Below are 25,282 nucleotides of genomic sequence, written 5' to 3' on the forward strand. Positions count from 1 at the left end.
TGCCAATACTTTTCTCTTCAAAGGGTACCCCTGTGGAGCTTCAGTGACGTAATACTTTTGGATTATCTGGCTATCTCACCAATGCTATTACTGGGTTTTGTTTATGGGACCATGCTGCTATTGCACAGGGTTCCAGCCACAGTACTACTGTTATCTTTCTACTCCTGCTGGGGTTTGTTCAGCCTGGGTGACAATACTCACCGTCATGGTTCTCACAGTCACCTGAATTTCACTGATGCCTCGATCTGTAACTCTAGCTCTGAATACTCCCATTAGCTTTAGACCCTTATAACTCAATGTCCCAGATACCTAATACTCCATATGTCCAAAAGTGACTCATCAACTGTAACCTCCCAATCTGCACCTTCTTCTGCATGGTGACGACACTACCATATATCCAGTGTTGTTCAGCTATGAAGGAAGGAAAGAGAGAGGCAGAGACAGAAATCTCAATATTTAGCATGTGAAAAAGTGGCAGATTCTTGAAAGAGCCTATGGAAGACCATGCACACAGCAGAGACACACTGGAAATTAGCTTTGCTTCAAAAGACTCTTGTTTTAATGATATCCAGTCCAATTTGTTCCTAAAGCTATGAAAAAACACAGAAGGGTTAAAGACTCATGAGCTTACCTATGCAGTCCCCATTTGAATCCTGCTTGTACCCCATGTTGCATTCACATCGGTAGCTAGACACGGTAGGTATGCAGCGTCCATTTAAACACAGATTAGCATGGTGCTTACAGATATCTATTGTCTGGTTCAGAATAGCTACACAGAAAGAAAGCACAAGTGGTGTTTCATCATTACAACATGCACTGCTTTTATTAAAGCTGATTTTTAAAAGGCTATTTCATAGTCCACTCAGGTGCACATATCAAAGGCTCACATTATTCTACATTAAAACTTGAATGTTGAAAATCTAAAAGATATTCCTGAGACACATGGTAGTAACTTGCATTTGTTAAGTTATACATCTGGAAACCCTGCCCATAATGATGTCTTTTCAAAATTTCAGGAATGTTCTACTGTACATTTGAATGCTTTCCATTCCCCCCCCCCTTTTTTTTTGTAACTGTGCTGAATATTCAGATATAGTAAATAGGCCACATGCCAAAAAGAATAAACAGAACACTGTAGGACATCATTAAATATTATTAGCAAGAGCAGTTCTTATAAAAAGAATGGACTTAAATGTCAAGTACGCCAATGCCAGTTCTGGCTGGAAGCCCAAGTTATTCAACAAAAAAGGGTGAGGAAAAGAAAGATATTTCATTAAAATATTTGGATAGGCACAGAGCAAGAGCAAGACTTATTCAGTTTATCTCAGTTGAAAAATGGTCCTGGAAAATAATTCAAGGGGTGTATGAACAGGGCAGCTCCAAACGGCCAAATGAAATATACTGGAACCAAAAACATGCTCTTTAATGGCGTCATCTGGACTGGAGTGTTACCATGCTCTTGTCTTTATTTTCAAAGCGAACTCGGGTCACTAGTCCTGTCTCCAATTTAGAAAGCTTATGGAAAAGAAAAACAGCATTTTCCTAAGAATTTTTTACTACTACATTATTTTAGATCTTGAAATAAGTTTTACACACATGCACATGCCCACACACACACACACACACACACACCCCTTCTGAAAAAGATGTTAGGTATTAAAGTATCATTTAAGGCAGAAAACTGAAGTGTCTACACAAAGAGTGAACACTCACTTAGTCCAGTGATGATGGGCCCCTGTCCTCCGGCTCCTACACCAGCTCCCCCAACTCCAGGAGAAAAGCCATTGCCTCCAGGGATGGGGATGAAGCCTGTCCCTCCTGGGCCATAGCCATTGCCATTGCCACTTGGGGCAAAGCCATTCCCCCCAGTGCCTCCAGGTCTGGAACCAGCACTCCCTGGAATCCCTCCTATTGGAAGTCCATCCATGCAAAGTCTACGATATTCCTCTAGAAGAAAAAAACATCAGTTAAACATGGATGGATGACCTTCTGCACGATAAAAACCATCTCTCTACTGTAAGATTATTTTAGATTATCTCTATTATTTGGTCTGAACAAGTAAGATATTATCTTGATAAATGTTTTCAATGCTAGCAGTAGCAGGAAATGGTAGAGATATTTCAGAAAAAAAATTAAAACCTATTTGCCATATCTTAACTGGGTTGTATAACCAAAGAATTGTCTATATGTGCATTTTGATTTTATCTCCCCAAGTGCAACTTGTAAAATTCCAGATATAACTATGAATGCAAGAAATTTTGTTAAATGGATGAAAACGAAAGCTTTAAGTGATTATTTATATTTGGTTTTAATGAAAACTTCATCAGCATTGCACCTACACATTGTTCCTATCTCCTTTCTTTTCTTTACGTGATTAAGGTGGCTTCAGAAAATACTTTTTTTTCTAATATGGATTTTAACAGAAGACAGTGTTTAGTCAGCTTTTCAATCTTCACCTTATTTTCCCAACTATTAAAACTGAGAGAAAAGAAGCAAGCCTATAAGTCATCTCCTTATTTTCTTATCTGTCCTCAGAATTAGGGCACTGTGTCAGTAGAAATGAAGATTATTTCACTGAAGCAATTGTCTCAGGGTTAATACTACTAGTGAGACCATTAGTTTCCAAAATTATATACTATGCATTATTGGTGCTTTTTTTTTTTAACACTTTTTACTACTCAATTTTGATGTTGGATAGCTTAGAGATTTTGAAGGAATATGCCTTAGTATTTTTCTCCATAACAGTACATATAGACACCTATCTTTAGAAGAATAGTTCACAAAGTTTAGTTGTTTTCATAATACTATAGTTTAACATAAAGGCTACATAATAAGACATATTGAATGCCTGTATGTAACTGATAAACATTAATTATAATTTACCATTCATATCACATTAACAAGAGGAGTTACTTCCCATTTAACCTAAAGTAATTTCCACATACAACCTCAATTATATGGTTAGTTAATACAGCAAAATGAATGACAGGTGTCCTTCTACCCTTGTATTCTTAATATTCAGGTCATTAGAAATGAGGAAATATCTCCAAGGATTGGGTTACTAGAAAATAGGAGCACTTATGAAATAAAATATAAACGGAGGTTACTCAAAGACAGTCATAGCTCTGAAATGAAAGATAAGCAGATTTCTAAAATGAATTGAAATATTGATGTTCAGAATAATTTTTAAAACTACTCACACAAAGACCAGTCATAATCAGCTTTCAGGAATTTTTCTGATATTAATAAAGTGGATATAATAAAAACTGATCCCAAATAAACAATGCTGCCCTATCCCTCCCCAAAATACCCTAGTCATACTGAAGACAGAGAGAGGAATGCACATATGACTGGACTTTCAGAAGAGCAAAGTACATTACTGTTGCTGATTTTCCTAACACTGCCCATCCTGAGGAGACAAGCAAAGCAGGCAGCTGCTCACCGGAGCCTCTGACGGGACAGGCCTCAGGAATGGTTCCGACACCCCAGCAGCGGCCGGGCTCACAGCAGCATTGCATTTTTGTCATTCTGCCTGGGAGCTCTTGTGCACAGCGACCATTCACCAGGCCCGAGAAACACGTGCCTGTTCTCTGATCTGAACATGTGGAAACAAAAGAGAAGGCGTGGAAGAATTATTTCAGGTTCTTACATCCATTACTTTACATATTAGAAGAGGCTAAGTGAAGGTAATCTTACTTAACCTCTATTATACCTATTTGTTCTTTTGCTTTCTATGACATTTGTTCATTTCCTTACTCATTTTCTAAGCAAATACTCACTGACCTATTCCATGCCATATCCCAGGCATACAGTAATGAAAGACACAAAGCAGATGTGAGCCCATATTATAGAGCCAGAGCTTGAAACAAAGTAAGAGCCCAATTCCAGCCTAGATTATCCAATCTCCAGCTGACTTGCAGATGCACAGTGCTGTTCGCCACTGAGCGTTTACGGCTGTTTGTTACACAGCAATACCTGACTGATACAGCTCCTGTTCTAGAAAGGTTGATCACAAACAGCTCCTCTGAGCCAGTGACATCTGAGCAGAGACCTGCATAGTATGAGACCAGGTGCCATGTGATTATCTGAGGGAAGAGAAATTGGAAGAAGAAGAAGGGGATGTGCTCAATGTGTGTAAAAACAAGGGGCCAACGCAGCCAGAGAAGGGAACACAAAAGGAGAGTGGAAGACTCTAAGCTCAGAGAAATACCAAACACAATACCACGTGAACCATTAGAGAAGGACTTTTCAATTTTATATGGAGTGCTGTAAGAGTCACTGGATGCTTTCAGTTAGAGGAAAGATAATGGTTTACATTTTTAAAAAGAACTCTTTGGCTGTTGACAGTGGTGAGTGCAGGAATACCAGTGATGGGAATTGGTGACGGATAATGGGGACCCAGATGATGGTGGTAGCAGTGACAATGATAAAAGCAGTCAGATGGCAGATATATTTTGAAGGTACAGCCAGTGGGAATTGCTTGGGAGTAGGGTATGATATTAAGAGAGTCTTGGAAATTTCCTAAGTTTCTGACTTAGACAGCTGAGACAGGAAGACAAGGGGAAAAACAGGATTCGAGGACATAGTACAAGGCTTCTCTAAAACATGTTACATCTGGGATGTTGAATACAGGAGCCTGGAACCCTGAGGGACAGTCAGGTTCAAGGTACATACCTATGAATGAGGTGTGTACACACGTGTTGTAAGCCATGAGGCGGGACAAGACATTTTCGAGAATTAGGGCAATAAATGATGTCAAATGGTGGTGACAAGTCAAGTCAGGTGAGGACCAGGCTGTAACCATGGGGCCTGGCAGGACTGTGATGGTGAGGAGTTTTGCATTATCCTGCAGTGTTGGGAGTAGAGCACTGACATGATCAAGTTTGATTACAATAAAAGGTCCCTCTGGCAGCAGAGTAGCAAATGGATCAAAATAGAAGATGAAGTCTAGAAGATGTCATCAGAAGAGAACATAAAATGCAAAATTGCACAGGGATAAAATATTAATATCATCTATAAACCCAGTGAGCTTAAACTAAAACTGTTTTTATGGTACCCAATGGAGATAAAATTGTGGGTCTGGTTTATTATATATGATTCAACTTTTATCAAGAAGCTTCAAAGAAGTTTTGTCTATGATGGCAAGAATAAATGCGTACCACGGCAATCAGGAGCCGCATTCCACTGATGCAGATGTATCTAGCAGTTGCCAAAAAGTTCAATTAATAGGTAAAGCTTAAATTGTTTTGTACGAGATACAGACTTTGAAACAAATATACTATTTTCTCAAATGGTCTGTAGTATACCTCAGGATGCTTCTAAGCTACTGTCAAAAAATAAATAAGCTACTGTTAAAATGGCTTTAAGGTACTGCCTTTAAGAATCAGAACACCTCCTTTCATTTCCCAAAAGGAAGTCACTAGGCCCAAAAGCAAAGTACTCAATTTGAAGCATGCATGCAAACTGCATGGCAGACATTTCATGAACTCTCCAAGCTGGGCTTGGACAGACTGCCACTGGGAATAAGTTCACAGGTAGGTGTCTATTCCCAAAAATGATCCAGGAAATTAATTTTTGGAATATTTATTCCAGGAACCCCAGATATCATATTCCTAGATTTACTTGATTGCTACATTTCTCAAGAATAAGATAAGGCAGATTAGAAAGTCCTAAACTCATAGCAATAATCTCAGTTACGAAACACGCTCGGTACTACAAAGTAGGCTGAATGTATTTCTGTCTTCAAGGATTCTGTAAGGAGGAGCTTGTACCATGAAGTTTGAGAAAAAATGAAAGACAAAACTCAGAAAACAAAACAAAACAACAAAAAAGCAAAACCATGGCCTTGAATCAGAAGACTTAGTTCTTCCATCAAAATCTTACTGCTTGATTTTGCAACTATATTTAAGTCTTCTTCTTCTTCTCGGAACAGGGTTTGTGGCAGAATTAAATAAAACAGTATTTGTTGTGTTCCCAGCAGAATGGTGGATTAGCTACCCTGAATGTCCCTCCCAATTTAAAGATCCTGCCTAAAATATGAAAAAGTATTTTAAAAATACATTACATTACCCAGCTGGCATGAAAGAAAGGGAAAAACAGAGTCTCACAATGAAGTGAAAACAGGATCTTGAGAGGTAAGTGCACAGCTAAGTTTCAGATTTACAGCTTCTGCCAAACTCTGGAGACTTTCAATTTCAGCCCTGATAGTTTCACAGGGTCCAGGAAATAAAAGATAAAAAGCCCAGATTCTCCCTTCCAACACAAAAAGTAATAGAAAACTCCCTCATAAATGAAGGGCTCCAAAGACCCATATCCTTAGGACAAGGTGATAATGTACAGGAGGGAAGCTAAGAGACTTATCTGTCTCTACCTCAGTGTTGAGTGGAGGTTAAAAAACAAAACAAAACAAAATTAAACTAAAAACAAAAAACCTCTCCTAAGAATCTTAACTCCAAGCTCTTCCTTACAGAGACACTTTGGTGTCTCAATTCATACTAGGCTGCGGTCTGAAAAACTTCCAAGTAAGAATATACTACATAGAGGTCCTCAGGCAGGGATACCGTGTAACTGACAAAGGTAAAATACAACAAATTAGGACTTAATATTAAGCAGGTCTCAAAGAATTCTCATAGGCAAAGTCCCAAGAGACAGGAGTGGCTAACAAAGCAATAAATAGCTAAATAAATGAGTAAATAACACAAAAAAGAAACAAGGCTACATAAACAAAAGCAGCTGAATAAACATCAGATATCAGATATGAGAATGGTCAGGACAGGTGGACAATTTGTAACTACTTTTAATGATAATTAATTAAATATTAATTATAAATAAATTATATTTCATATGCTTAAGGCAATTAAAGTCTGAAACTGTGAACAGATAAAAGGGGTCCATAAACCATGATAGAACAGTCTTAAAAACTTTCAGTGAAACCTCTATAAATGAAAACTATCATAACTGAAATAAAATTCCTAGTGGATGTATTGAACAGTATACTGCACATAGCTGAAAAGAGAATTAGTGAGCTCCAAGACGTATCTGAATAATTTATCTTCAGTGTACTTCAGAGAGACAAAGCCGTGGAGAATGTATGAAAAAACAGTTAAAAAATATGGAGGTGAGTATCAGAAGGTAAAATGCATCTAGTAAGAGACTAGAAAGTACTAGGGAAGAGGCAATATTTAACAGATACTATCTTAGAACCGTTCTAACAAAGTTCCAAGACAGTCTCAGATCTATGATGTCCAATAAGTGGGAAAAATAAAAAGAAATACACAGCTTGCCACATCACTATGAAACTGCAGATCCACAAAGAAAAAATAAGGAGGTTAAAAATGGCTAAAAAGAGAGACTGATTACTTTCCAAGGAGTATTTGAACCAATCAATGGCTTCTTAATAGCACCAATGGATGCTAAAATACAATGGAATATTGCATCTTCTGTATACTATGATAAAACAGCTGTCAACCTAAAACTCTGTATCCCAAGAAACCATCTTTCCAGAGAGAAAATTAATGTGATTTTCAGGAACTCATAAAAAGAAAGAATTTTCTGAGGCGCCTGGGTGGCTCAGTCAGTTAAGCTTCTAACTTCCGCTCAGGCCATGACCTCAGAGTCTGTGAATTCGAGCCCCACATCAGGCTCTGGGCTGACAGCTGAGAGCCTGGAGCCTGCTTCAGATTCTGTGTCTCCCTCTCTCTCTGACCCTCCCCCACTCACACTCTGTCTCTGTCTCTCGAGGATAAATAAACATTAAAAAAAAAAAAAAGAGAGAATTTTCTACCAAAATATTCTTGCTAAAGGAAATTCTAGAAGAGGTGCTTCAAGCAAGAGGAAGATGATTCCAAATAGAAGGTTTGAAATATATGAAGGAATAATGAGGAAAAATAATTAGATACGCAGGTATATATAAAAAAAACTCTGTAATATTACACAGAAATAATTTATTTCAAACAGAGTGGCAACTGACTAGAATTTTTAAAAGTTGAGAGGGGGAGATCTAAGTGCAGTAACCATCCTAATATTCTTTCATTGTTTTGTATGAGTAAAATACAGATTAATTTTAGACTTTGTTACATATGCACCTTAAAATGCTAGGATAACTGCTAAAACAACAGAAATGGAAGTATATAATTTCTAAACAATAAATTTAAAAGAATGGGGTGTGAGGGAGGAGGGAAACCAATAAATAAAAAAGAGCAAGAAAGAGAAAAAAAGTAACAGAAAAGAAAGATAAATAAGAAGCACAAAGAAGGTAAGAGAAGTACAAACAGATTGGTTACTATAATAAATACAAATGGATTTAAATCTCAATTTAAAGGCAAAGGTTTTCAGATTGTGAAAAAATATTTTTTTTAATATTTAGGCTGTTTAGAGGAGATATATTTACAATCTAAGGAAAAAGAAAGATTGACAGGAAAAATATACACCAGGCACATATTTAAACCCTCTAAACCCCACTCACAAAATGTGATGCACAATGAAATAAAATACACAAAAATAAAGTATTAAGGAATAGATCAAGAAGAAAACAATTTTAGGAAGCCAATACATATTGAAAAAAAGGTTTAATTCACCAGGAAAACATAATATTTTAGATATTTTTCACTTTGTAACATAACATCAAAATATATACACAAAAACTTAAAGAACCACATGGAGAAACTGAGAACTCTACTATCACAGTGGAATATTTACACACCTCTTTCAGTAATGGGCAGATATAGCAGACAAAATTCAGTACATAAAGAAAAAATGTGAATGGTACAAGTCACAAGTTTGATCTAGTGGACAGATTTATTCAACAACTGGAGAAAACACATCTTTTTTCAAGCCCATGTGGAAAATTTGCAAACCATGGAAACCCCATACACTATAAACAACTAATGGGTCAAATACAATATCACACTGGAAGTAAGGTAATATGTATAAAAATGAGTAGGTGCTCATCAGGAATCTATACCAGTTCCAGACTTTCGCAATCTGCAATGATACTGTGAGAGGTCTACAAATCGGTATTTACAGTGAACACTGAAAAATCAGTATAAAATGCCTCACCATATGTAGGCACTACTGTGATTCTCATATATGGAGACTTCACTGTGACTAATAAAACACAAATTCATTTAAAATGATTACTAAATACCCAGTTGCTTTTCTATAATGCAGTTTCTCAAAGATAATGAATTATCATCCTGAATGGATCTAAAAAGCAATTTTCTGTGTGTCCAAGAGGGGTCTTCAAATTCAATTAATATAAATAACCACTGCTTTACATGATTTGGAAATCTCTACTCAGCCCTAAGATATGTATTGGACGAAACCATGTCATTTGTGAGAGGGTGGAAGGACAGAAAGAGAGGATTGGAAAATAAATCATACATTTTTTCATAAATTCTATGATTAGTTTCTTCTAGTAACATCAGAGAAGCAGGCAATCTACTTCCAACCCTTAGAGTCAAATTCATATTATGATAAAATACAGGTGAGTTTGATGTCCCATAGTTAATGTCTCCCTAAAAATACATTACAAACCAAACCAGAGGCTCATTCCTTTGCATAACAAAAATTGCATGGTTTTGGGAAAGCACTGGGTTGAAAACGTGTCACATGCAAGAATATCTAGAATAGAAAAGGGACACCCAGTAGGACTAAGAGTTGTCTAGGCACACCATCCCTTGAAATAGGGAATTATTAGGGATGAAGGCAGATGAGGCAGATTTATTACACAACAAGGACAAATCCTTCTAATGCTTGATATATGTTTAGCTGCAGGAGTGATATGCCAGAAATAATGAAAACAAGTCTATTTTTCTAATAATCTCCTATCACCCTCACCACATTCCTGAACAAGGTTTACATGAAGTCTCATTTAAAGCCACACTGTGGAAGAGGAAGCAATTCATCTTCTCTGATTAAAATATGGATCTAACTTGAAGCAAAATAATGGTACTCTTATCGGTGTTTTCTCATGGCTTGACATTTACTCTAAGCTTAATTTAAGAGAACTAATGGTTAATTACACAATGTGATGAAAACTTTGTAAAAGCTGGGGATTGTACCTCGAAATAAATAGATCTCCTGTTGAATGAGTTTTGCTCTTTAAAAATGAAGGATTCAGCCGGAAAACACTGATAAGGTTAGCTCAGGTCAGAATATTAGTGATCGTAGGTGGTCAATAAATAGAAGCCATTGTCTCAGGCTGCATCCCCTGATACTGGAGGACTGCACCTGCCTCTTTGATGATCTGGGGCCAACTTGGGTTCCTCTTGATTAATTCTGCAGATTCTTGCTATTCCTAAAATACTTCCGTGTATGCTTTCATGTTTCCATTACACAAGGCTAACTAGAACAAGGAACAATGAAAGAAATAGAAGCACTGTGGCTCCTAGGTTTATTTTTTTCCTTAAAATAATGAAGTGTTTCTTCCTTACCTATATAACCCTTTTCTTGCTAGGACATTCCTTCCTAATTAAAACCAGTATCCCTGTTTCACCACTTGTCTTCTACATGATTCTGAAGTTAAAGGTAAAACACTACTCAGTATACTGTTGCTTCTCTGTCTCCCCTTCTCCCTTTAGTTAAACATTTTTAGGCGTCTTGGGTTATCTCTCAAGCGTTTTGCAAATAGGCACGTGCACATGTGATCAACACCCATGGCCACCTAGAAAGAGCATCTCCTGGTCATCACTCTCTATCTTCCTCATTTCTTTTAAAATGTTTTTCCCCCACTGATTTTCGTCTCTGGTCTCTGTCCTGCTCAAATTCTTAAGTCACTCTCACTGCGCTCTGGATCAATCTGATACTCCTCAGCACAGAAGTTAAGAACCTCAGCAACAGAATCTTTATCTCAACCATCTGCCTTGTTTTGTTTCCAACTATTTCCTCCCCTCAGCTCTCTTTCTCAGATGAACTCTTCGCTCCCTCTCCAGAGCCCCTCACACAAAGTTTCTGTGTCTTGCTCATGCCTTTCTTCTTTGCTTGGCAAACCTCTGTTCCCTTTATGAAGCGCCTACCTGTGTGCCAGAGTCTACGCCAGTGCCCATTTCCTCAAGAATTTTTGACTTATAGTATCCAGTGCCTACAAAACGATTTAGCAATTTATCACCTATGGCCTCAAATGTTCTTATTTTTTTTTCACATTATGTTTTCAGGTTTTGTTTCCTTAAGAATATTCCAAGGCAATATAGTGCACTGAAACTTTTGTAAGGCTCAAGAAAATGTCCTAGGATGTTGTAGCTATAAGATTTCTGAACTTTCTCATTTTCTGAATTTCATTGGCTTTGCTGCTGACTGGTGCTTTTGTATCTCTGCTCAAGGTCCCTGCTGGCTCTGTTCATAACAGCAGCAGGCACGTCATCTTGCATACAGAATTTGCTCACTGCTCTTATCAATTCATTAATTACTCATTGCTGCCTGGCAATCACTCTCTTTGCCTATATAACAATGTGGAAATTAGGTATCAATAATGCCAGAGTATTCTAAAATGACACAAAGGTCATTAAATTGGGCTATTAAAAATGCTTCTAAGAAAAAGATTATTAGGCATATTTCTACTCTTTTTAGAAGTGACGTATGTTAGTACTCTGCGTTGAAAAGAAAGCTCTGTCCTGGATATTAAAAAGAAAACTTGATAAAACATACTAGATAAAATTAAATTAGGCACTTGACTTTCATATTTAGTATAAAGTAAAATGGGAAAACTATCCTAGTTTAAAATTAAAATGCCCAGCTAAATTCTTCTGTCATATGAAACTGTTTTCCTACCCATAAAAGAAAAAAAGGCAGTTTACTGATGCTTTACCCATGATCTTAGCCAAAAGGCCAAGAAGCAATTATTGATGCTTTATAATGTGGTATAGACTCAGGATATTTTTGTTAACTAGAACAAGAAATTATGACAGCATTAAGCCTTCATGGAGATAACATGCATTTTCATACTCAAAAAAAAAAAAAGTTCTTAGTCCAGCCAACTCATTATTGTCAGTATGCATGTGGTTATAAAATAAATAGCATAGAAATATCCAGGACATACATAATTCAATCATAAACAAATACAGTCTAAGAAAATACAGAGTCAAATTTTTAAAAATTAAAATCAAAGATCTCTTACACATTAAAACATCAGATTTGTTTTTTTTTTCATATATGGAAAACACATCCTTACTCCAAATGTAACACAGTTATTCAAAAATGTTTTAAGGTGGTTACTTAATTTAACTATGGCTTTATAATTTTGGAGTGTCATTCTCCCCTCCTTAGGGGATCTCCTTTGTTCCTGGGTCAGGATGTCAACACTGAAATGAACGGAGACTCTCACGCTTAGCACAGGACTCAAAGTGCCTCAGCTCTTAGAAGCTTAAGCAGGCTCTTGTCTTAGGGGCATCCTGGACCCCAACACACCACGTCCAGCAGGATGCCAAATGATGTAAAGCGGTTATTAACCAACACAAAATTCTTACATCCAACATCATCTACTTCATCCATTTGCTGGTTTTCTATCCATTCGTAAAAGATTTATTGAGCCCACAGGACTACACAAGTCACCATGTGAGGCTCCCAGGGAGCAGCATAACGCAGAACCAATGGAGCTTATAGTCTGACTGACATATAGAGTGTAAATATCTGTGCAATGTGAGAAAGCCAGAAATGAAGGAAATGAAAAATATTATGGGACGGGCTGATTAATTGTGCCCAAGAAGAAAATGTGACATCTAACTGGGGACTCAGAGGACGAGTCAGGTTTTAATGAGCACAGTGAGGGGACATCAAGATGCTTCAGAAGAGAAGCTATCATGGACAAAGGTATGGCAGTTTGGTCATGTACAGCAGTGACAGAAATGTGAGTGTTGAGGCAGCAAGCTATTAGCAATGGATCTTGAATAAAAGCTGGGACCAGGTTCTGAAGGGCTTTGAATGTTCAGGTAAAGACTTAAAACTTTACAGAGACAGGCAAGAGATGAAGAGAGTTTATGGTAATTTCAAAGTAAATCAAATATCTGACACCGAAGAGAAACAACCTCCATAAATCACTGGGAATCTTGATCTTGATTATCGGAATATAACAAAGACTATGCCTTTTTTTCAATGCAAAAAAAAAAAATGAACACAAATTGTTGACTAAAATATTTAGAAATTTTAAAAAATCAAACATGAGGATATAATTTGGAAATATAATATAAAAGACTAACATTTGTTGCGTCAAATTCTTCTTTGTAACTAATTTATTTCCCTTATCACCCCTTAAAAATCTCCATTCCAATCCATTCTCAAAGGCCTTCAATTACTCTACAGTGCCTACCAAATAAAATACCTTACTTGGATTTCCAGAACTTCACAATAATAGAGTCGCTTACGTCTCCAGCCTCCCTTTTTCACCTTGCCATATTCTAGAACATAAGTTTCCTGAAACCAGGGTCAATGGCATCCAGCAAGTGATGTTCAATGATGGCTTCCAAATGGCTATTTCTCCTACAGCGTTGGGTCTATGTCTGTTTCAAGGTGGCGAATGTGTGGATGTGTGTGTACACACAGTATCTTCCTACATAGTTTTAGAAAATCAAGCCAGTGGGGGTAGTTCTTACTAGTTTTCAACTCTCACTGACAGCTGACTTTGAAATTATGTTCCATAGGGGCGCCTGGGTGGCGCAGTCGGTTGAGCGTCCGACTTCAGCCAGGTCACGATCTCGCGGTCCGTGAGTTCGAGCCCCGCGTCGGGCTCTGGGCTGATGGCTCAGAGCCTGGAGCCTGTTTCCAATTCTGTGTCTCCCTCTCTCTCTGCCCCTCCCCCATTCATGCTCTGTCTCTCTCTGTCCCAAAAATAAATAAACGTTGAAAAAAAAAATTAAAAAAAAAAAAAAAAAAAGAGAAATTATGTTCCATAAATTAGACTTACATGCAGTGAATCAATGGGCATACTGACCCTAAAACTGATTAAATTTTCTCCATGTTATAGACCTAATATTCCACATAAAATGTTTGACCTAACGTAAGATAGGAACTTTGATGCATTCATAAAGAACAAACAACATTCAAATCTTGTCACTCTAAGAGGGGAGAGGAAGGCTAGAAGCAGACATCCTACCTCTTAAAGCAGATTGTTCATATGGTGCTAAAGAAACCACTCAGGCTAAGACCTTGATATTTAGACACAGGTTATCCACTGCCTTAAAGTAGGTAAGGAGGCAGCGTAGTGGGGCAGTAACACAGATGCAGGTGTTACTGGAGCAATCTGGATAAGAACACTGGTTCCATCTATTGGCTCTGTACTATTGTGTAAGTCACTTAAATTCTCTGAACCTCAAATGTCATTGTCTGCAAATCTGAATAATTACACATATCACACAGAGCTATTACAAGGATTACATAACATATGGGTCCAGTGCAGGCATATATATCCTTCTTCTCCTCCTCGTAATAACAACAAATATATTTTATGAACACAGGGGAAGGGAAGGAAAAAGAAAATAAAATAAAAACAGAGAAGGAGGAAAACCATAAGAGAGTCTTAAATATAGAGAACTGAGGGTTGATGGAGGGGTATGGAGGGAGGGATGAGCTAAATGGGTGATGGGCATTAAGGAGGGCATGTGTTGGGTTGAGAACTGGGTGATATACGTAACTGATGAATCACTAAATTCTACTCCTGAAACCAGTATTACACTATATGTTAACTAACTTGAAGTTAAAAAAAAGGAAAAAAAACAATAAAGAATATTTTATTGCACATTTACTAGAAGAAACTGAAATACAGACAGGTCAGTATATTGCTCAAGGCCGCACAGCTATGAGATAATGAGATAAGATAGCTATCCAATGCCTTACATGTAGCATGTGTCTCATAAATGGTAACTATTATTTATTTTAATTTTTAAAATTTTTATTTATTTTTGAGAGAGAGAGAGAGAGAGACAGAGTGCGAGCAGCAGAGGAACAGAGAGAGGAAGACAGAATCCAAAGCAGGCTCCAGGCTCCGGGGTGTCAGCACAGAGCCCGACACGGGGTCGAACCCATGAACCATGAGTTCATGACCTGAGCCAAAATCAGACGTCCAACTGACCAAGCCACCCAGGTGCCCCATAAATGCTAACTATTATTTTCACTACCACTACCTCTGTTTCTTCTATGACAGCCATTGTTGTTCTTCTATTATTTAGGATGACAACACAGTATTTTGAAGGAGGGATCCCCATCCCTCATGTTCACTGTTGGATGGTTGACCTAAGTTTAAGCTTTGCTCAATTAAGGATGACCTACATCATAACTGAGAAGCAGTGTTTCATTTGTCTAAACAAAGGAAAACATACAAATGTATTTGGCTCTACTCTGAATATGTTTAAAACACAAAATTAAAGGTGTCAATTTCTTTTCTGCAATAATTATTTTCACTAGAATCAACAAGCTCTAAGTAAATAAGATACTGACATCCATTCATAATGAATGCATAGCAACAAAAGAAACTTTAATTACTACATCCCGGCTTCCAAGGCAGATTAAAAAAATCTTTCTCCGGCCTTTTTGTCTCTAGCACTGGCCAAGAGCAATGTCTTGAGGAAGTCTTTCTTCATTTCCAAAATGACTCTGACAACATAAAACAAACCCAGATGGCTTGTGAAACTGAAGTCTTTGCAAAGAGCACCTGGTCTATCAATCCCTCAATAGTGGTACCATTTATTTTAAACAACCTTTTCAGCCATTTACCCAATGGTTTTATAATCGTTGCCATCTTCATACGTGTTTGGGCTATTTTGTTATTATAAAGGAGCACTGTATTGTGCCTTCAAAAATCCAAGGCTTACCGATGCACCGAGAGCCATCTGTTGAGGTTACATATCCACGTGGACAAACGCAAAAATAGCTTCCCACGGTGTTGGAACATTCGCCAGTCACACATATCCCAGGAATGACGCTGCACTCATCGATGTCTAATCAAGGGAAGGAGGAGAAGATGATTGAGAAAGGCCTCCATTAAATAGCTTTTACAAGGGATTTTTTTTTTTTTAAAGAGTATCAGAGTACTCATGGTTGATTAGGTCAGATCATATAACCCTGAATATATTCTTGTTTCAGACCCTGAAGAATTTCTCACACACATCTATGGGAACTGAGATGAAAGCAAACTCCCATGGCAGTAAAACAACGCCAACTAAAGCAAAACTCTATATCCTTTTCTCCCCCCCAAATGCAACTTAAATTGAAAATAAGTAAAAATGTCAATGTTTTAGTTTCCATTCTACATCAATTAGGAATTATCCTACTACGGTTTTTAAAAAACACATACGGGATTACATTTTAAAATGTGGAATAACTAAATACATTTAAAAATTTATAGCTAATTTTCACACTAATTATTTGAGCCAACAGAGGCAGCACAAATTTTTCTTTTTTCTATTTGGCTTCAGGATATGTTTTCGTACTTCCATTTGAATATGGGTATATTTGACATTCTGGGAATTAACTTTAAATCTAAAATAATACAGAAACATGGCAGAGGGCAAACTTGGGAGGCTTTGGGAGGTGTCCAGTTTTCCTATTGTACCTCCCTGCACTTACCCGTTCAGCTTACTCAATGCTGGGACAAGTCTATCCCCTTACACGTTAATCAAAGGTCTGCTTTCTTTTAAGCTTTCACTAAAGCAGAAAACCTGGCCATTTACATAAGCCTTAATCTATTTTTCTTCTAGTTCAGTAAGCAGAGAAAGGTCGAAAGTCAAACAAAACTACAATTAGGTACACTGGGAGCTAACTGCTAATACATTTACAAGGAAATGAGCAATTGTAAGGGAAACCCAGTAGTTGGCCATCTTCTTTAAAGCACAAAGAACAATGAATACAGGGAAAAGTCATAAACGTGGATGATTACTGACCAGCAAACCTGAGCTTTTAGATTCTTTTGTTTTTTTTTTAATTTGCATATTTATTTTTTAATGTATCAAAACAGGAAAAAATTATATTCTTGTAAATACAAGGAAAGAAATTTTAAACCCCACAATTTTCAGAAATGGTTGGCAATCTCTTTTTTGAATTCCTCTATTAATCTAATCATTCTTTTTTTCCCCATTTAGTCTGACAAGTTACTCTTGCCTACAAGCTGCGTCATGAAATAACTATAAGCCTGTGTGTCTTCTTGGAATGTTCTCATAAAAAAATTTATCAGATTCAGACATTCCCTGAAATAATATCTTCATTTGAGGTTTAGCAGTTAGCCACTGAAGGCACAGTGGTACAAATCAAAATTGACCAATTCCCTAAGAGAGAGCAGAATTCTAACATGAATTGACTTCATGAGAAGCAAATACATAATGTGGTGCTGTTACCATCAGATTTAATCCAACAAAATGAAACCATGTGTGCAAAATTAGGACCTATTGCATCTTATACTGCTATCTAAGTGCAGTGCTTCTTAATAAAACTGAACGTGGATTCAGAACAGAAAGGAGGCTAGAAATTTACACTTTAATCACCAAATACATTGATCAATCACTCCAGGATAAGGAAGACTATAAAAGAGAACAGAACACAGTAAAGTAGGAAGCAGCACAAAGGTGAAACACCACAAGTTGCCTTCTGATCCTTTAAAGTCATACCAACAGTCAAGGCACTTATGAAGACCAGGACTGATCTAAATTCTTAAAAATTAGAAACCTTAAGTCCTTCATTTAAGCATTAACTCTTATTTCTAGGCATTTCCTTTCATAATAAAGAGCTTCTTTGTGCTCTATTTCCAAATACCCTCCGTAACAACAAAGAGTAGAAAACTGAAAGATGTTTGACATTTTTCTTTTTCCTTAAAAAATCTGGAACAGAGAGGAACACATGGAGTGATATTAAATTTGTGGTTTTGTGTTAAATATTTTATTGTACAAAAACTCCATGTTTCAAAATTCTTAGAATTAACTACAAACCTTAAAAAAGTTAGCTTCCAAGTAATTGTATGTAAAAGGCTCCCGCTCAAGTATTTAGGAATCCTAAATGAAAAAGAGGAATTTATTTCATTTTTGGGTAGACTCCCTACCCTAATTTTTAAAATTCAGTGCTTTATTTTTAACTGACCAAAACACTCTGCATTTCAATACAGTCATGCCCAATATTTATTCATCAATTAATATTTAAATTTATCATTAATGTTTATGGTAAGAAGGATGTGTGCAAATATAAAGTATACACTGCATGGTGAGATATACATAAGTGTGTCTAAGGGTGAGGAGTGTATTCACAGGAAAAGGCAAAGCCTTAATAAAAGGAGTTGGTTTCATTCATCCTCTGCATATCTGATGTGCCTCCACCCACATTCCCTTGAAATATTTTTTAAAGTTTATTTATCAGTTTGGAGGCTTTTGTGGGCAGATATCAGAAAAACTGGTCTAAATGGACATAAAGGAAATATTTAACAGCTTACGTATTTGGATGTCCATAGGCATGGACGTCAGGATTGGTTTAAGCCAAGGTCTATTGCTCAGTTTCTCTGAGATGTGTTCAACTATGCACTCCTGTGTGCTTTGACTTGATTCTTAGACTGCCTTCCTTGATGGGAGCAAAAAGGCTGTAGCAATTCTAGGCTAGATCTTTGACTAGGACATCTAGTTAGAAGAGAGGGTGTCTCTTCCCAGGGCTTTCTCTTAGGAGAGAGAAAACGTTTTTCCACGAGCACCCGCAAATCTTCTCTTTTGTCCTAATGTTTTGATCTATATTCCTTTAGCCAGGAGAATATGCTGATTGGCAAAGGGCTGGAGTCCTGAACCAATTACTGTGGCAAGTAGAATGCAGTCAGTTTTAGACTAATAAAGAACAACAAGAATAGAAACCAGCATGGGTGAGTATATCTGAAAATATAGCACAGTTGGAGCATGGAAAGTATACCAGAATGGGTAGGAAGTTGACAGAAGTGAAGTTTAGCTAGTCAGCCATACTATGAACCCTGGAGAGTCCTCCCAAGGACTTTGACTTTTATTCTGAAGTGATTTATGGTGTCTATGAAGGAGTTTAAATTAAGTAAAAACATTATGTAAGCAAATCAATATTTTAGAAAGGTAATTCTTGTGTTTAATGTAGACAATGAATAGTCCAGTGATCAGTGATGACAGCATGGAGGAGGCTTTATGATGAGGAAGAGAATACATATTCATGAGACATGAGGAAGGAGAAATCAACAGGATTTTTGCAACAGGATTGTAAACTTCTAGCTTGATTAGCGAGGGAGACAATGGTAGTGCTATTAACAGAGAATGGGACATGGAGGAACATTTTGAGGTTAAGCCAGGTTTTGGCTTTTTTGAACTTGAGATTTTTATGAGAAATGGGCAGCAATTCCAACTACATAGCTACAAAATTGAAACTTATATATAAGGGGTAAAGATGTACATTTGTTATTTATCACCAACTCAATGGACTATATTTGAAGATGTAACCATAAATGAAATGTCCAAAGAAGATACATGAATGAAAAGAGTTGAATCTAAGGAGGGAACTTCTGAGAACCACCACCATATAAAAAAAGAAAGCCAAAGGAAGCAAAGTCAGCATAGGAGACTGGGAAGGAAAAATGAAGGAGAGAAGAGGGAGAGTATGAGGAATGGAGGTGAGCAACAACACTGTCAAAAGGAGAGGGTTGTTGGGTGTGCCATGGAAGGACTGGAAAGAGCTTGGAAATTTGAAGAAGTTGAATACAGATTTTTTTTTTAAAGAGAATTAGATCTAAGCAAAACCATCTGATAGATTTGACTGCCAAACCACAGAACCTCCTATTTGTCAACCAACATTTACAACATTTACTGTAAATCTTACTCTAAGCAGAATATAATGAATAATTTGATAAGCAGTGCTAAGTGTGATCTCAGATATCACTGAATTCTAAGAACATTGCCCTAGAGATTCTGTCAATCCCAATACGGACGTCATATGATAAAGCAGTCCCTGTAACAATTATGTTACAGAGAACTTAGAACAAACAAAACAAGACATTTTGTTTTAAACAAGTGTTTGTATTTTATTTCCATCAATGCCAAGGAACTACATGTATTTGGTCTAGTCTGCATACTTTTCTTTTTGGTGTAGGAAAAAAGTGTATTTCCATTTTACATTGAACCATGAATATGCTATTTAAGTTTATGACTAAATTTTAAGTGCAACAAATGGCTACCTTCTTCAAGCCTTTATGAAGACAACAGTCATTATCAAAATGGCAAAATAAGCTGTAATGGAAAATTAACGTTTGCTTTCCCCTTTTCAGATTTTGAAAGTATGGTGTGTATTACTTGTACTCAGAATTCCACTGATTATTCATAAACAGATTTACTGAAATATAATATTATATGGTAGTACAATTCATCCACTTACAGTGAAAAATTAAATGGTTTTTAGTTCATCTACAGGGTTGTACAACCACCACTACAACTTAATTTTAGAACATGTTCATTCCCCCAGAAGTACTTGCATCCCAGCACTCTCCTGACCTGCCTCTATGCTTCAGAGAGTAAGTAACCTAAGTATAACTAAAAAATCCACAACTAATAACAACTCATCCGTCTCTATAGGGTTGCCTGTTCTAGACATTTCGTATAAATGGAATCATAAAATATATGGTTTTTCGTGACTGGCATCTTTCACTTAGCATGTTTTCAATGTTTCTCAATGTTGTGGCATATATTAGTACCTTATTCCTTCTAATTGCTGAATAATATTTCATTGTATGGATATATCACATTTTATTCATTCATTCCTATGTTGGTGGATATTCAAGCTGTTTCCATCTTTTTGGCTGCTGTGGATAAAGCTGCTATGAACACTTGGGTACTAATTTTATGTGGACATATGTTTTAATTTCACTTGGGTATACATCTAGCCTGGGTATCACAGCCTGAGCTGAAATCAAGAGTCGGATGCCCAACTAATGGAGCTACCCAGGCGCCCCAGAATTTTACTTTTGATGGGGTTTAAAGAGTACACTTACCACGATGAGTACTGAACAATGTACAGAAGTGCTGAATCACTAAAGAGTACACCTGAAGCTAATATAAAACTGTATGTTAACTATACTGGAATTAAAATTAAAAACTTAATAAAAAGAGAATTTTACTTTTGGTAAAAATATCTGCCAATGTTGATAAACACAGGGCTAAGGTAAGAACAGGTCAGGGACAGTAGAGATAATAACATGGTCCAGGCTACATTAATGAGGGGGGACTAGGAAAGGAAATAATAAATGAAAGAAACGTCCTGAAAGTCAAAGCAAGAATAAGAGAAAGGGATGGTAAGATTTCATTATTGAACTTATATTAACAAAATTAATAAAATCAAGGAAAAATATTTTGGGGGAAGTTGATGGTTTCATCCCTAACATTTTGAGCTAATAATATCTAGAAAGTAGCTGAAAATCCAAGGTAGATCTTTATAAAGGGACCAGCAGCTATAGATAAACACAGATGAAACCATCAGTGTGAAGTGAGTGAAGAAAAAAAAGAAAAGATCACCAGGATTACTGAAAAGTGATTTAAATTTTATTTATTCATTTTTTTTAACAATTTATACATTAAAGAGGTCAAATATGACAGGCAGGACAGTGCCTCTACCAATGAAGTCAGAGTCTTAATCCTGGGAACCTGTGAATATGTTAGTTCATATGACAAGGGAGAATCAAGATTGCTAATCAACTCATCTTGAGATGAGGAGATAGTCTTGGATTATCTGGTCCTGGGTCCAATATAATCAAGAGTTCTTATAAGTGAGAGATGAGGTAGAAATGTCAGATCCGGAGAGAGATTTGAAGATGCTGCACCATTAACTTTGAAGACGGAAGGGGGCCACAAGCCAGTACCGAAGGAAGTTTCTAGAAATCAGGTAAGTAAAGAAAATGAATTCTCCCCTAGACACTGCAGAAGGAATAGGCTGTCCTGCTGATACCTTGACTTCAGCCTGGTGAGACCATTCTGGACATGTGATTTCCAAAACGGTAAAAAAAGAACTCTGTGTTTTAAGTCACTAAGTTTTTGGTAATATGTTATAGCAAAATTAGGAAACTAAGACATCAAGGAATAATATTTAAGAAGGAACAGGGTAACCAAGAATGATAAATGCTATGAAGGATTCATGAGAACGAAGGCAATTTTACAAAGGGGTAAGAAATAATTGGTGGGGTGGTAGTGAGATTGCTGCTACAGACTATGCTTTTAGGAAACTTCACAGTGAACAAAGTCAGAAAGAATATAGTGACAGGAGACTAAAGAGAAAGTGGACAGAGGTTTGATGTAGATGGCCTTGATTGTAGATAAGACAAAGAGTCAGGAAAGAGAAGAGACACAAGTTAGAAACTGAGCCAATTAACAGCAAGAGTCAGGAGTCTTAGAAAGGTGATGGAGTAAAGTACAGAGCTGGAACATTCTGCTCTGGAAAGATGGGAAGACACTTCATCAAAGGCAGGGAATATGGAAAATGGGGTTGTAGTAAGAGAATCTGAGGTTGAATAAGTTCATGTCAAATAGCTTTGGTCTTTTAGGTAAAATAAAGGACAGATGTTACAAAACTTTAACGTGCACACACACACACAAACACACACACACACACACACACACACACACACACACACACACAAAATGACCTGGAAGGCTTACTAAACATGCAGATTGTGACTTCCAGTCAAGATGCTCTGGTACTCCCCTCTGCTCCAATCACATAACAGTGACAGATGACATATAAAAATAAAAAATAAAAATATAACAAGAGACCCAGCTGATTGCAAAACACGAGATAAATGTTTCCTTGGACACAAACAGAATTTCACAGCAGTGAGCAGAGCTGAAACCTGGGGTCTGCTGGACTCCTTCTCCAGAAGCTGGCGCTGGTAGCTGAGAGATCAGAGTTATACCTGATGTCAATGTGGTGTGACCAATACTATGAGCAGTGCAACGAGCAGCGCAGGATGAAAGGGAAACACAGAAGAGAAATGGGTCAGGACAGACTTCCACAGGACATTCATAGTCACACCAAAACATGTCAGAAAACAGGCCCCCACCAGGCTATGAAGATGAAGTGGAATACTGTTTTCCAGGCAGAGGGAAGAGCATACACAAAAGGTGAGGCAAGAAGGGCATGATTTATTTGAGGAAGTAAGTAAATGTTAATGGACTGAATCAAAGAGTGCATAGAAAGAAAGGAAGCTAGAGAGGAAAGCAGAGGACGGTCATGCAGGAATTTTATCAAGAAGCTGGGGGACTCAAACACAGGAGGGACATGGCCAACCATGGACTTTGGAAAGATCACTGTGCCTACAATGTGGACAAAGGGCCACGGTGGGACAAGTAGGAGATAGGGAGATCCCAAAGAAAGGTGCCTCAGTAATCCAAGAGATAATGGGGAAGAAAGGACAGTCATGTCAGGAAAGGGAGGAGTCAAGAGCGGCCCCAGCTTCAGGAGTGCAATGAGGTATATGGGAAGCACTGGTAAGGTACACACCCACAGGCTGGGTCCAGAGGTGCTACAGACAATATCTGTGCATGCTTCGGCTGACATAACTGTGGGGTGGTGTACAGGCCTACTGGGAGGCTGTACACAAAGGAAGGAGATACAGGAGACAGACACAGGCACTCCAGTGATGGGGGCTGGGGGAAGGCAACCACATGTAGATAATTTTTTTCTGCAGGAATACCAGGCAAGCTACGGAGTAGGAAAAGCCTACCTGGTAATCTTGATGAAATGAGTTTCACGTGACTGCACAGACGGCAGAGGGTTCTAGAATAAGTCAGAATAGAGCCTAACTGTAGATAATTCCCAAGTCTGATGTGGAAAAGAAAGAAAAGAGAGGGTAGTAGCTCAAAATGAAGATAGAAAGGGAAATATATCTTTTTAGGATGATGGAAAATACCCCAATCCACTGTATATCTACTGTACAGGGATGCTGTCTATCATTTACTATCAATATGCTTGTGGTACCTCAGCATTTCACTATAGTACTATTATATATTCCTTCTTGGTTCCTCTTTCCTCTTGTTATTAATCTTAAGGAAGTACATTTAAAATAGTCTCTGTGCGTTAACCTTAATGAGTACTAAAGGGACTTTTTAATTAACTGCTTTGTTTTTGTTGGGTTTTTTTGTTTGTTTGTTTTTTGTTTTTTTGTTTTTTGTTTTTGGTCTGGGGGCATCTGGATGGCTCAGTTGGTTAAACGTCTGATTCTTGATTTCAGCTCAGGTCATGATCTCACGGTTCATGGGATTGAGTCCCACGTCAGGCTCTGTGCTGACAGCACACAGCCTGCTTGGGATTCCCTCTCTCCCTCTCTCTCTGACCCTCCTCCATGCACATCCTCTCTCTCTCTCTCTCTCTCTCTCTCTCTCGCTCGCTCGAAATAAATAAACTTTTTTTTAAAAAGTTCTTTTGTCTCTTTAGGCAGAATCATGACATTATTTAAAAAGACCACTTCTATAGCCACGTAACAAATGGTTCTCTTTTGGCTTGAAATCAATACTGCATCTTTCTAAACACTCATTTGGAGTAACTGATGCATGAAGTAACAGCAGCAAGAGGCACTTGCATTACTGGGCTTTTTAAGATTAAAACAACAGTTGGAAAGCTACTTCTATTTCAAAAGACATAAAAGTCACTGAATACCCAGGCAAACAACAGGAGCTTACATTTTTGGTCTGCATCCCCCAATGGTATTTCTTGGGAAGTGGAGATATTTACCAGAAGGGGTTTTCCTTTCCTTTCCTTTCTCTGTCTCTTTTTCCAATTTACACAGGGTGGAAACATCATGTTACCCTTTTAAACAAGTAAGATGAAATCCTCTACAAGTTCTGAAACAATGAAGACTTAAATTGAGGATGCTGAGCTTCTAGAGGAGAATATTTTTAACAACTGAGTGGTGAGCTGTTAAAACTATGTCCTCCAGAAGGTTTCTTCCTTCCCATCCTTTCTGCCCTCCACAACTGCCTTAAACATTTAAATACAGGGAAATTAAATTGAAAGCCTCCTTTAATGTTGGGTAAAACCTACAATTTGAACAACAAAAAAGTCAGGAAATTCCAAAGTTAAATTTGCTATAACCATTTGGACTTGGCCAAAATGCAAGAATTTAATATTTTCTGTTCCCTTTTTTTTCTTGTTAAGCATTAGGACATTGAGATGTAATTATAAAACCCTCAGGATCTCAAGATGTATTTTGGCTTAATACAGTAAAACCCTTGATTTAAGAAAACTTTATCAGGGGAGGAATTAAGATGGTGGGGCAGCAGGGAGACCCTTAGTTTATCTCCTCCCTGAAACACAGCTTGACCAGCACCAAACCATTTTT

The 25,282-nt window shown here is 37.4% G+C and overlaps 1 protein-coding gene across 1 annotated transcript in view; it reads right to left on the minus strand.

Moving 5' to 3' along the window:
* FBN2 (fibrillin 2) overlaps positions 1 to 25,282 on the minus strand; it is a 256,875-nt gene that overhangs the window by 115,260 nt on the left and 116,333 nt on the right. The window contains exons 8-11 of the mRNA XM_047094456.1: positions 15,798 to 15,923; positions 3,443 to 3,595; positions 1,714 to 1,947; positions 632 to 769 (exon numbers count right to left, since the gene is read on the minus strand). Coding sequence (XP_046950412.1) covers positions 632 to 769; positions 1,714 to 1,947; positions 3,443 to 3,595; positions 15,798 to 15,923 — 651 coding nt within the window. The remainder of the gene's footprint in view (positions 1 to 631; positions 770 to 1,713; positions 1,948 to 3,442; positions 3,596 to 15,797; positions 15,924 to 25,282) is intronic.

The sequence above is a fragment of the Lynx rufus genome, unplaced genomic scaffold (genome assembly GCF_022079265.1).
Source record: "Lynx rufus isolate CCGP_SWC_20201006 ecotype Redwood Valley unplaced genomic scaffold, mLynRuf1.p SCAF_1, whole genome shotgun sequence".
Taxonomy (NCBI): domain Eukaryota; kingdom Metazoa; phylum Chordata; class Mammalia; order Carnivora; family Felidae; genus Lynx; species Lynx rufus.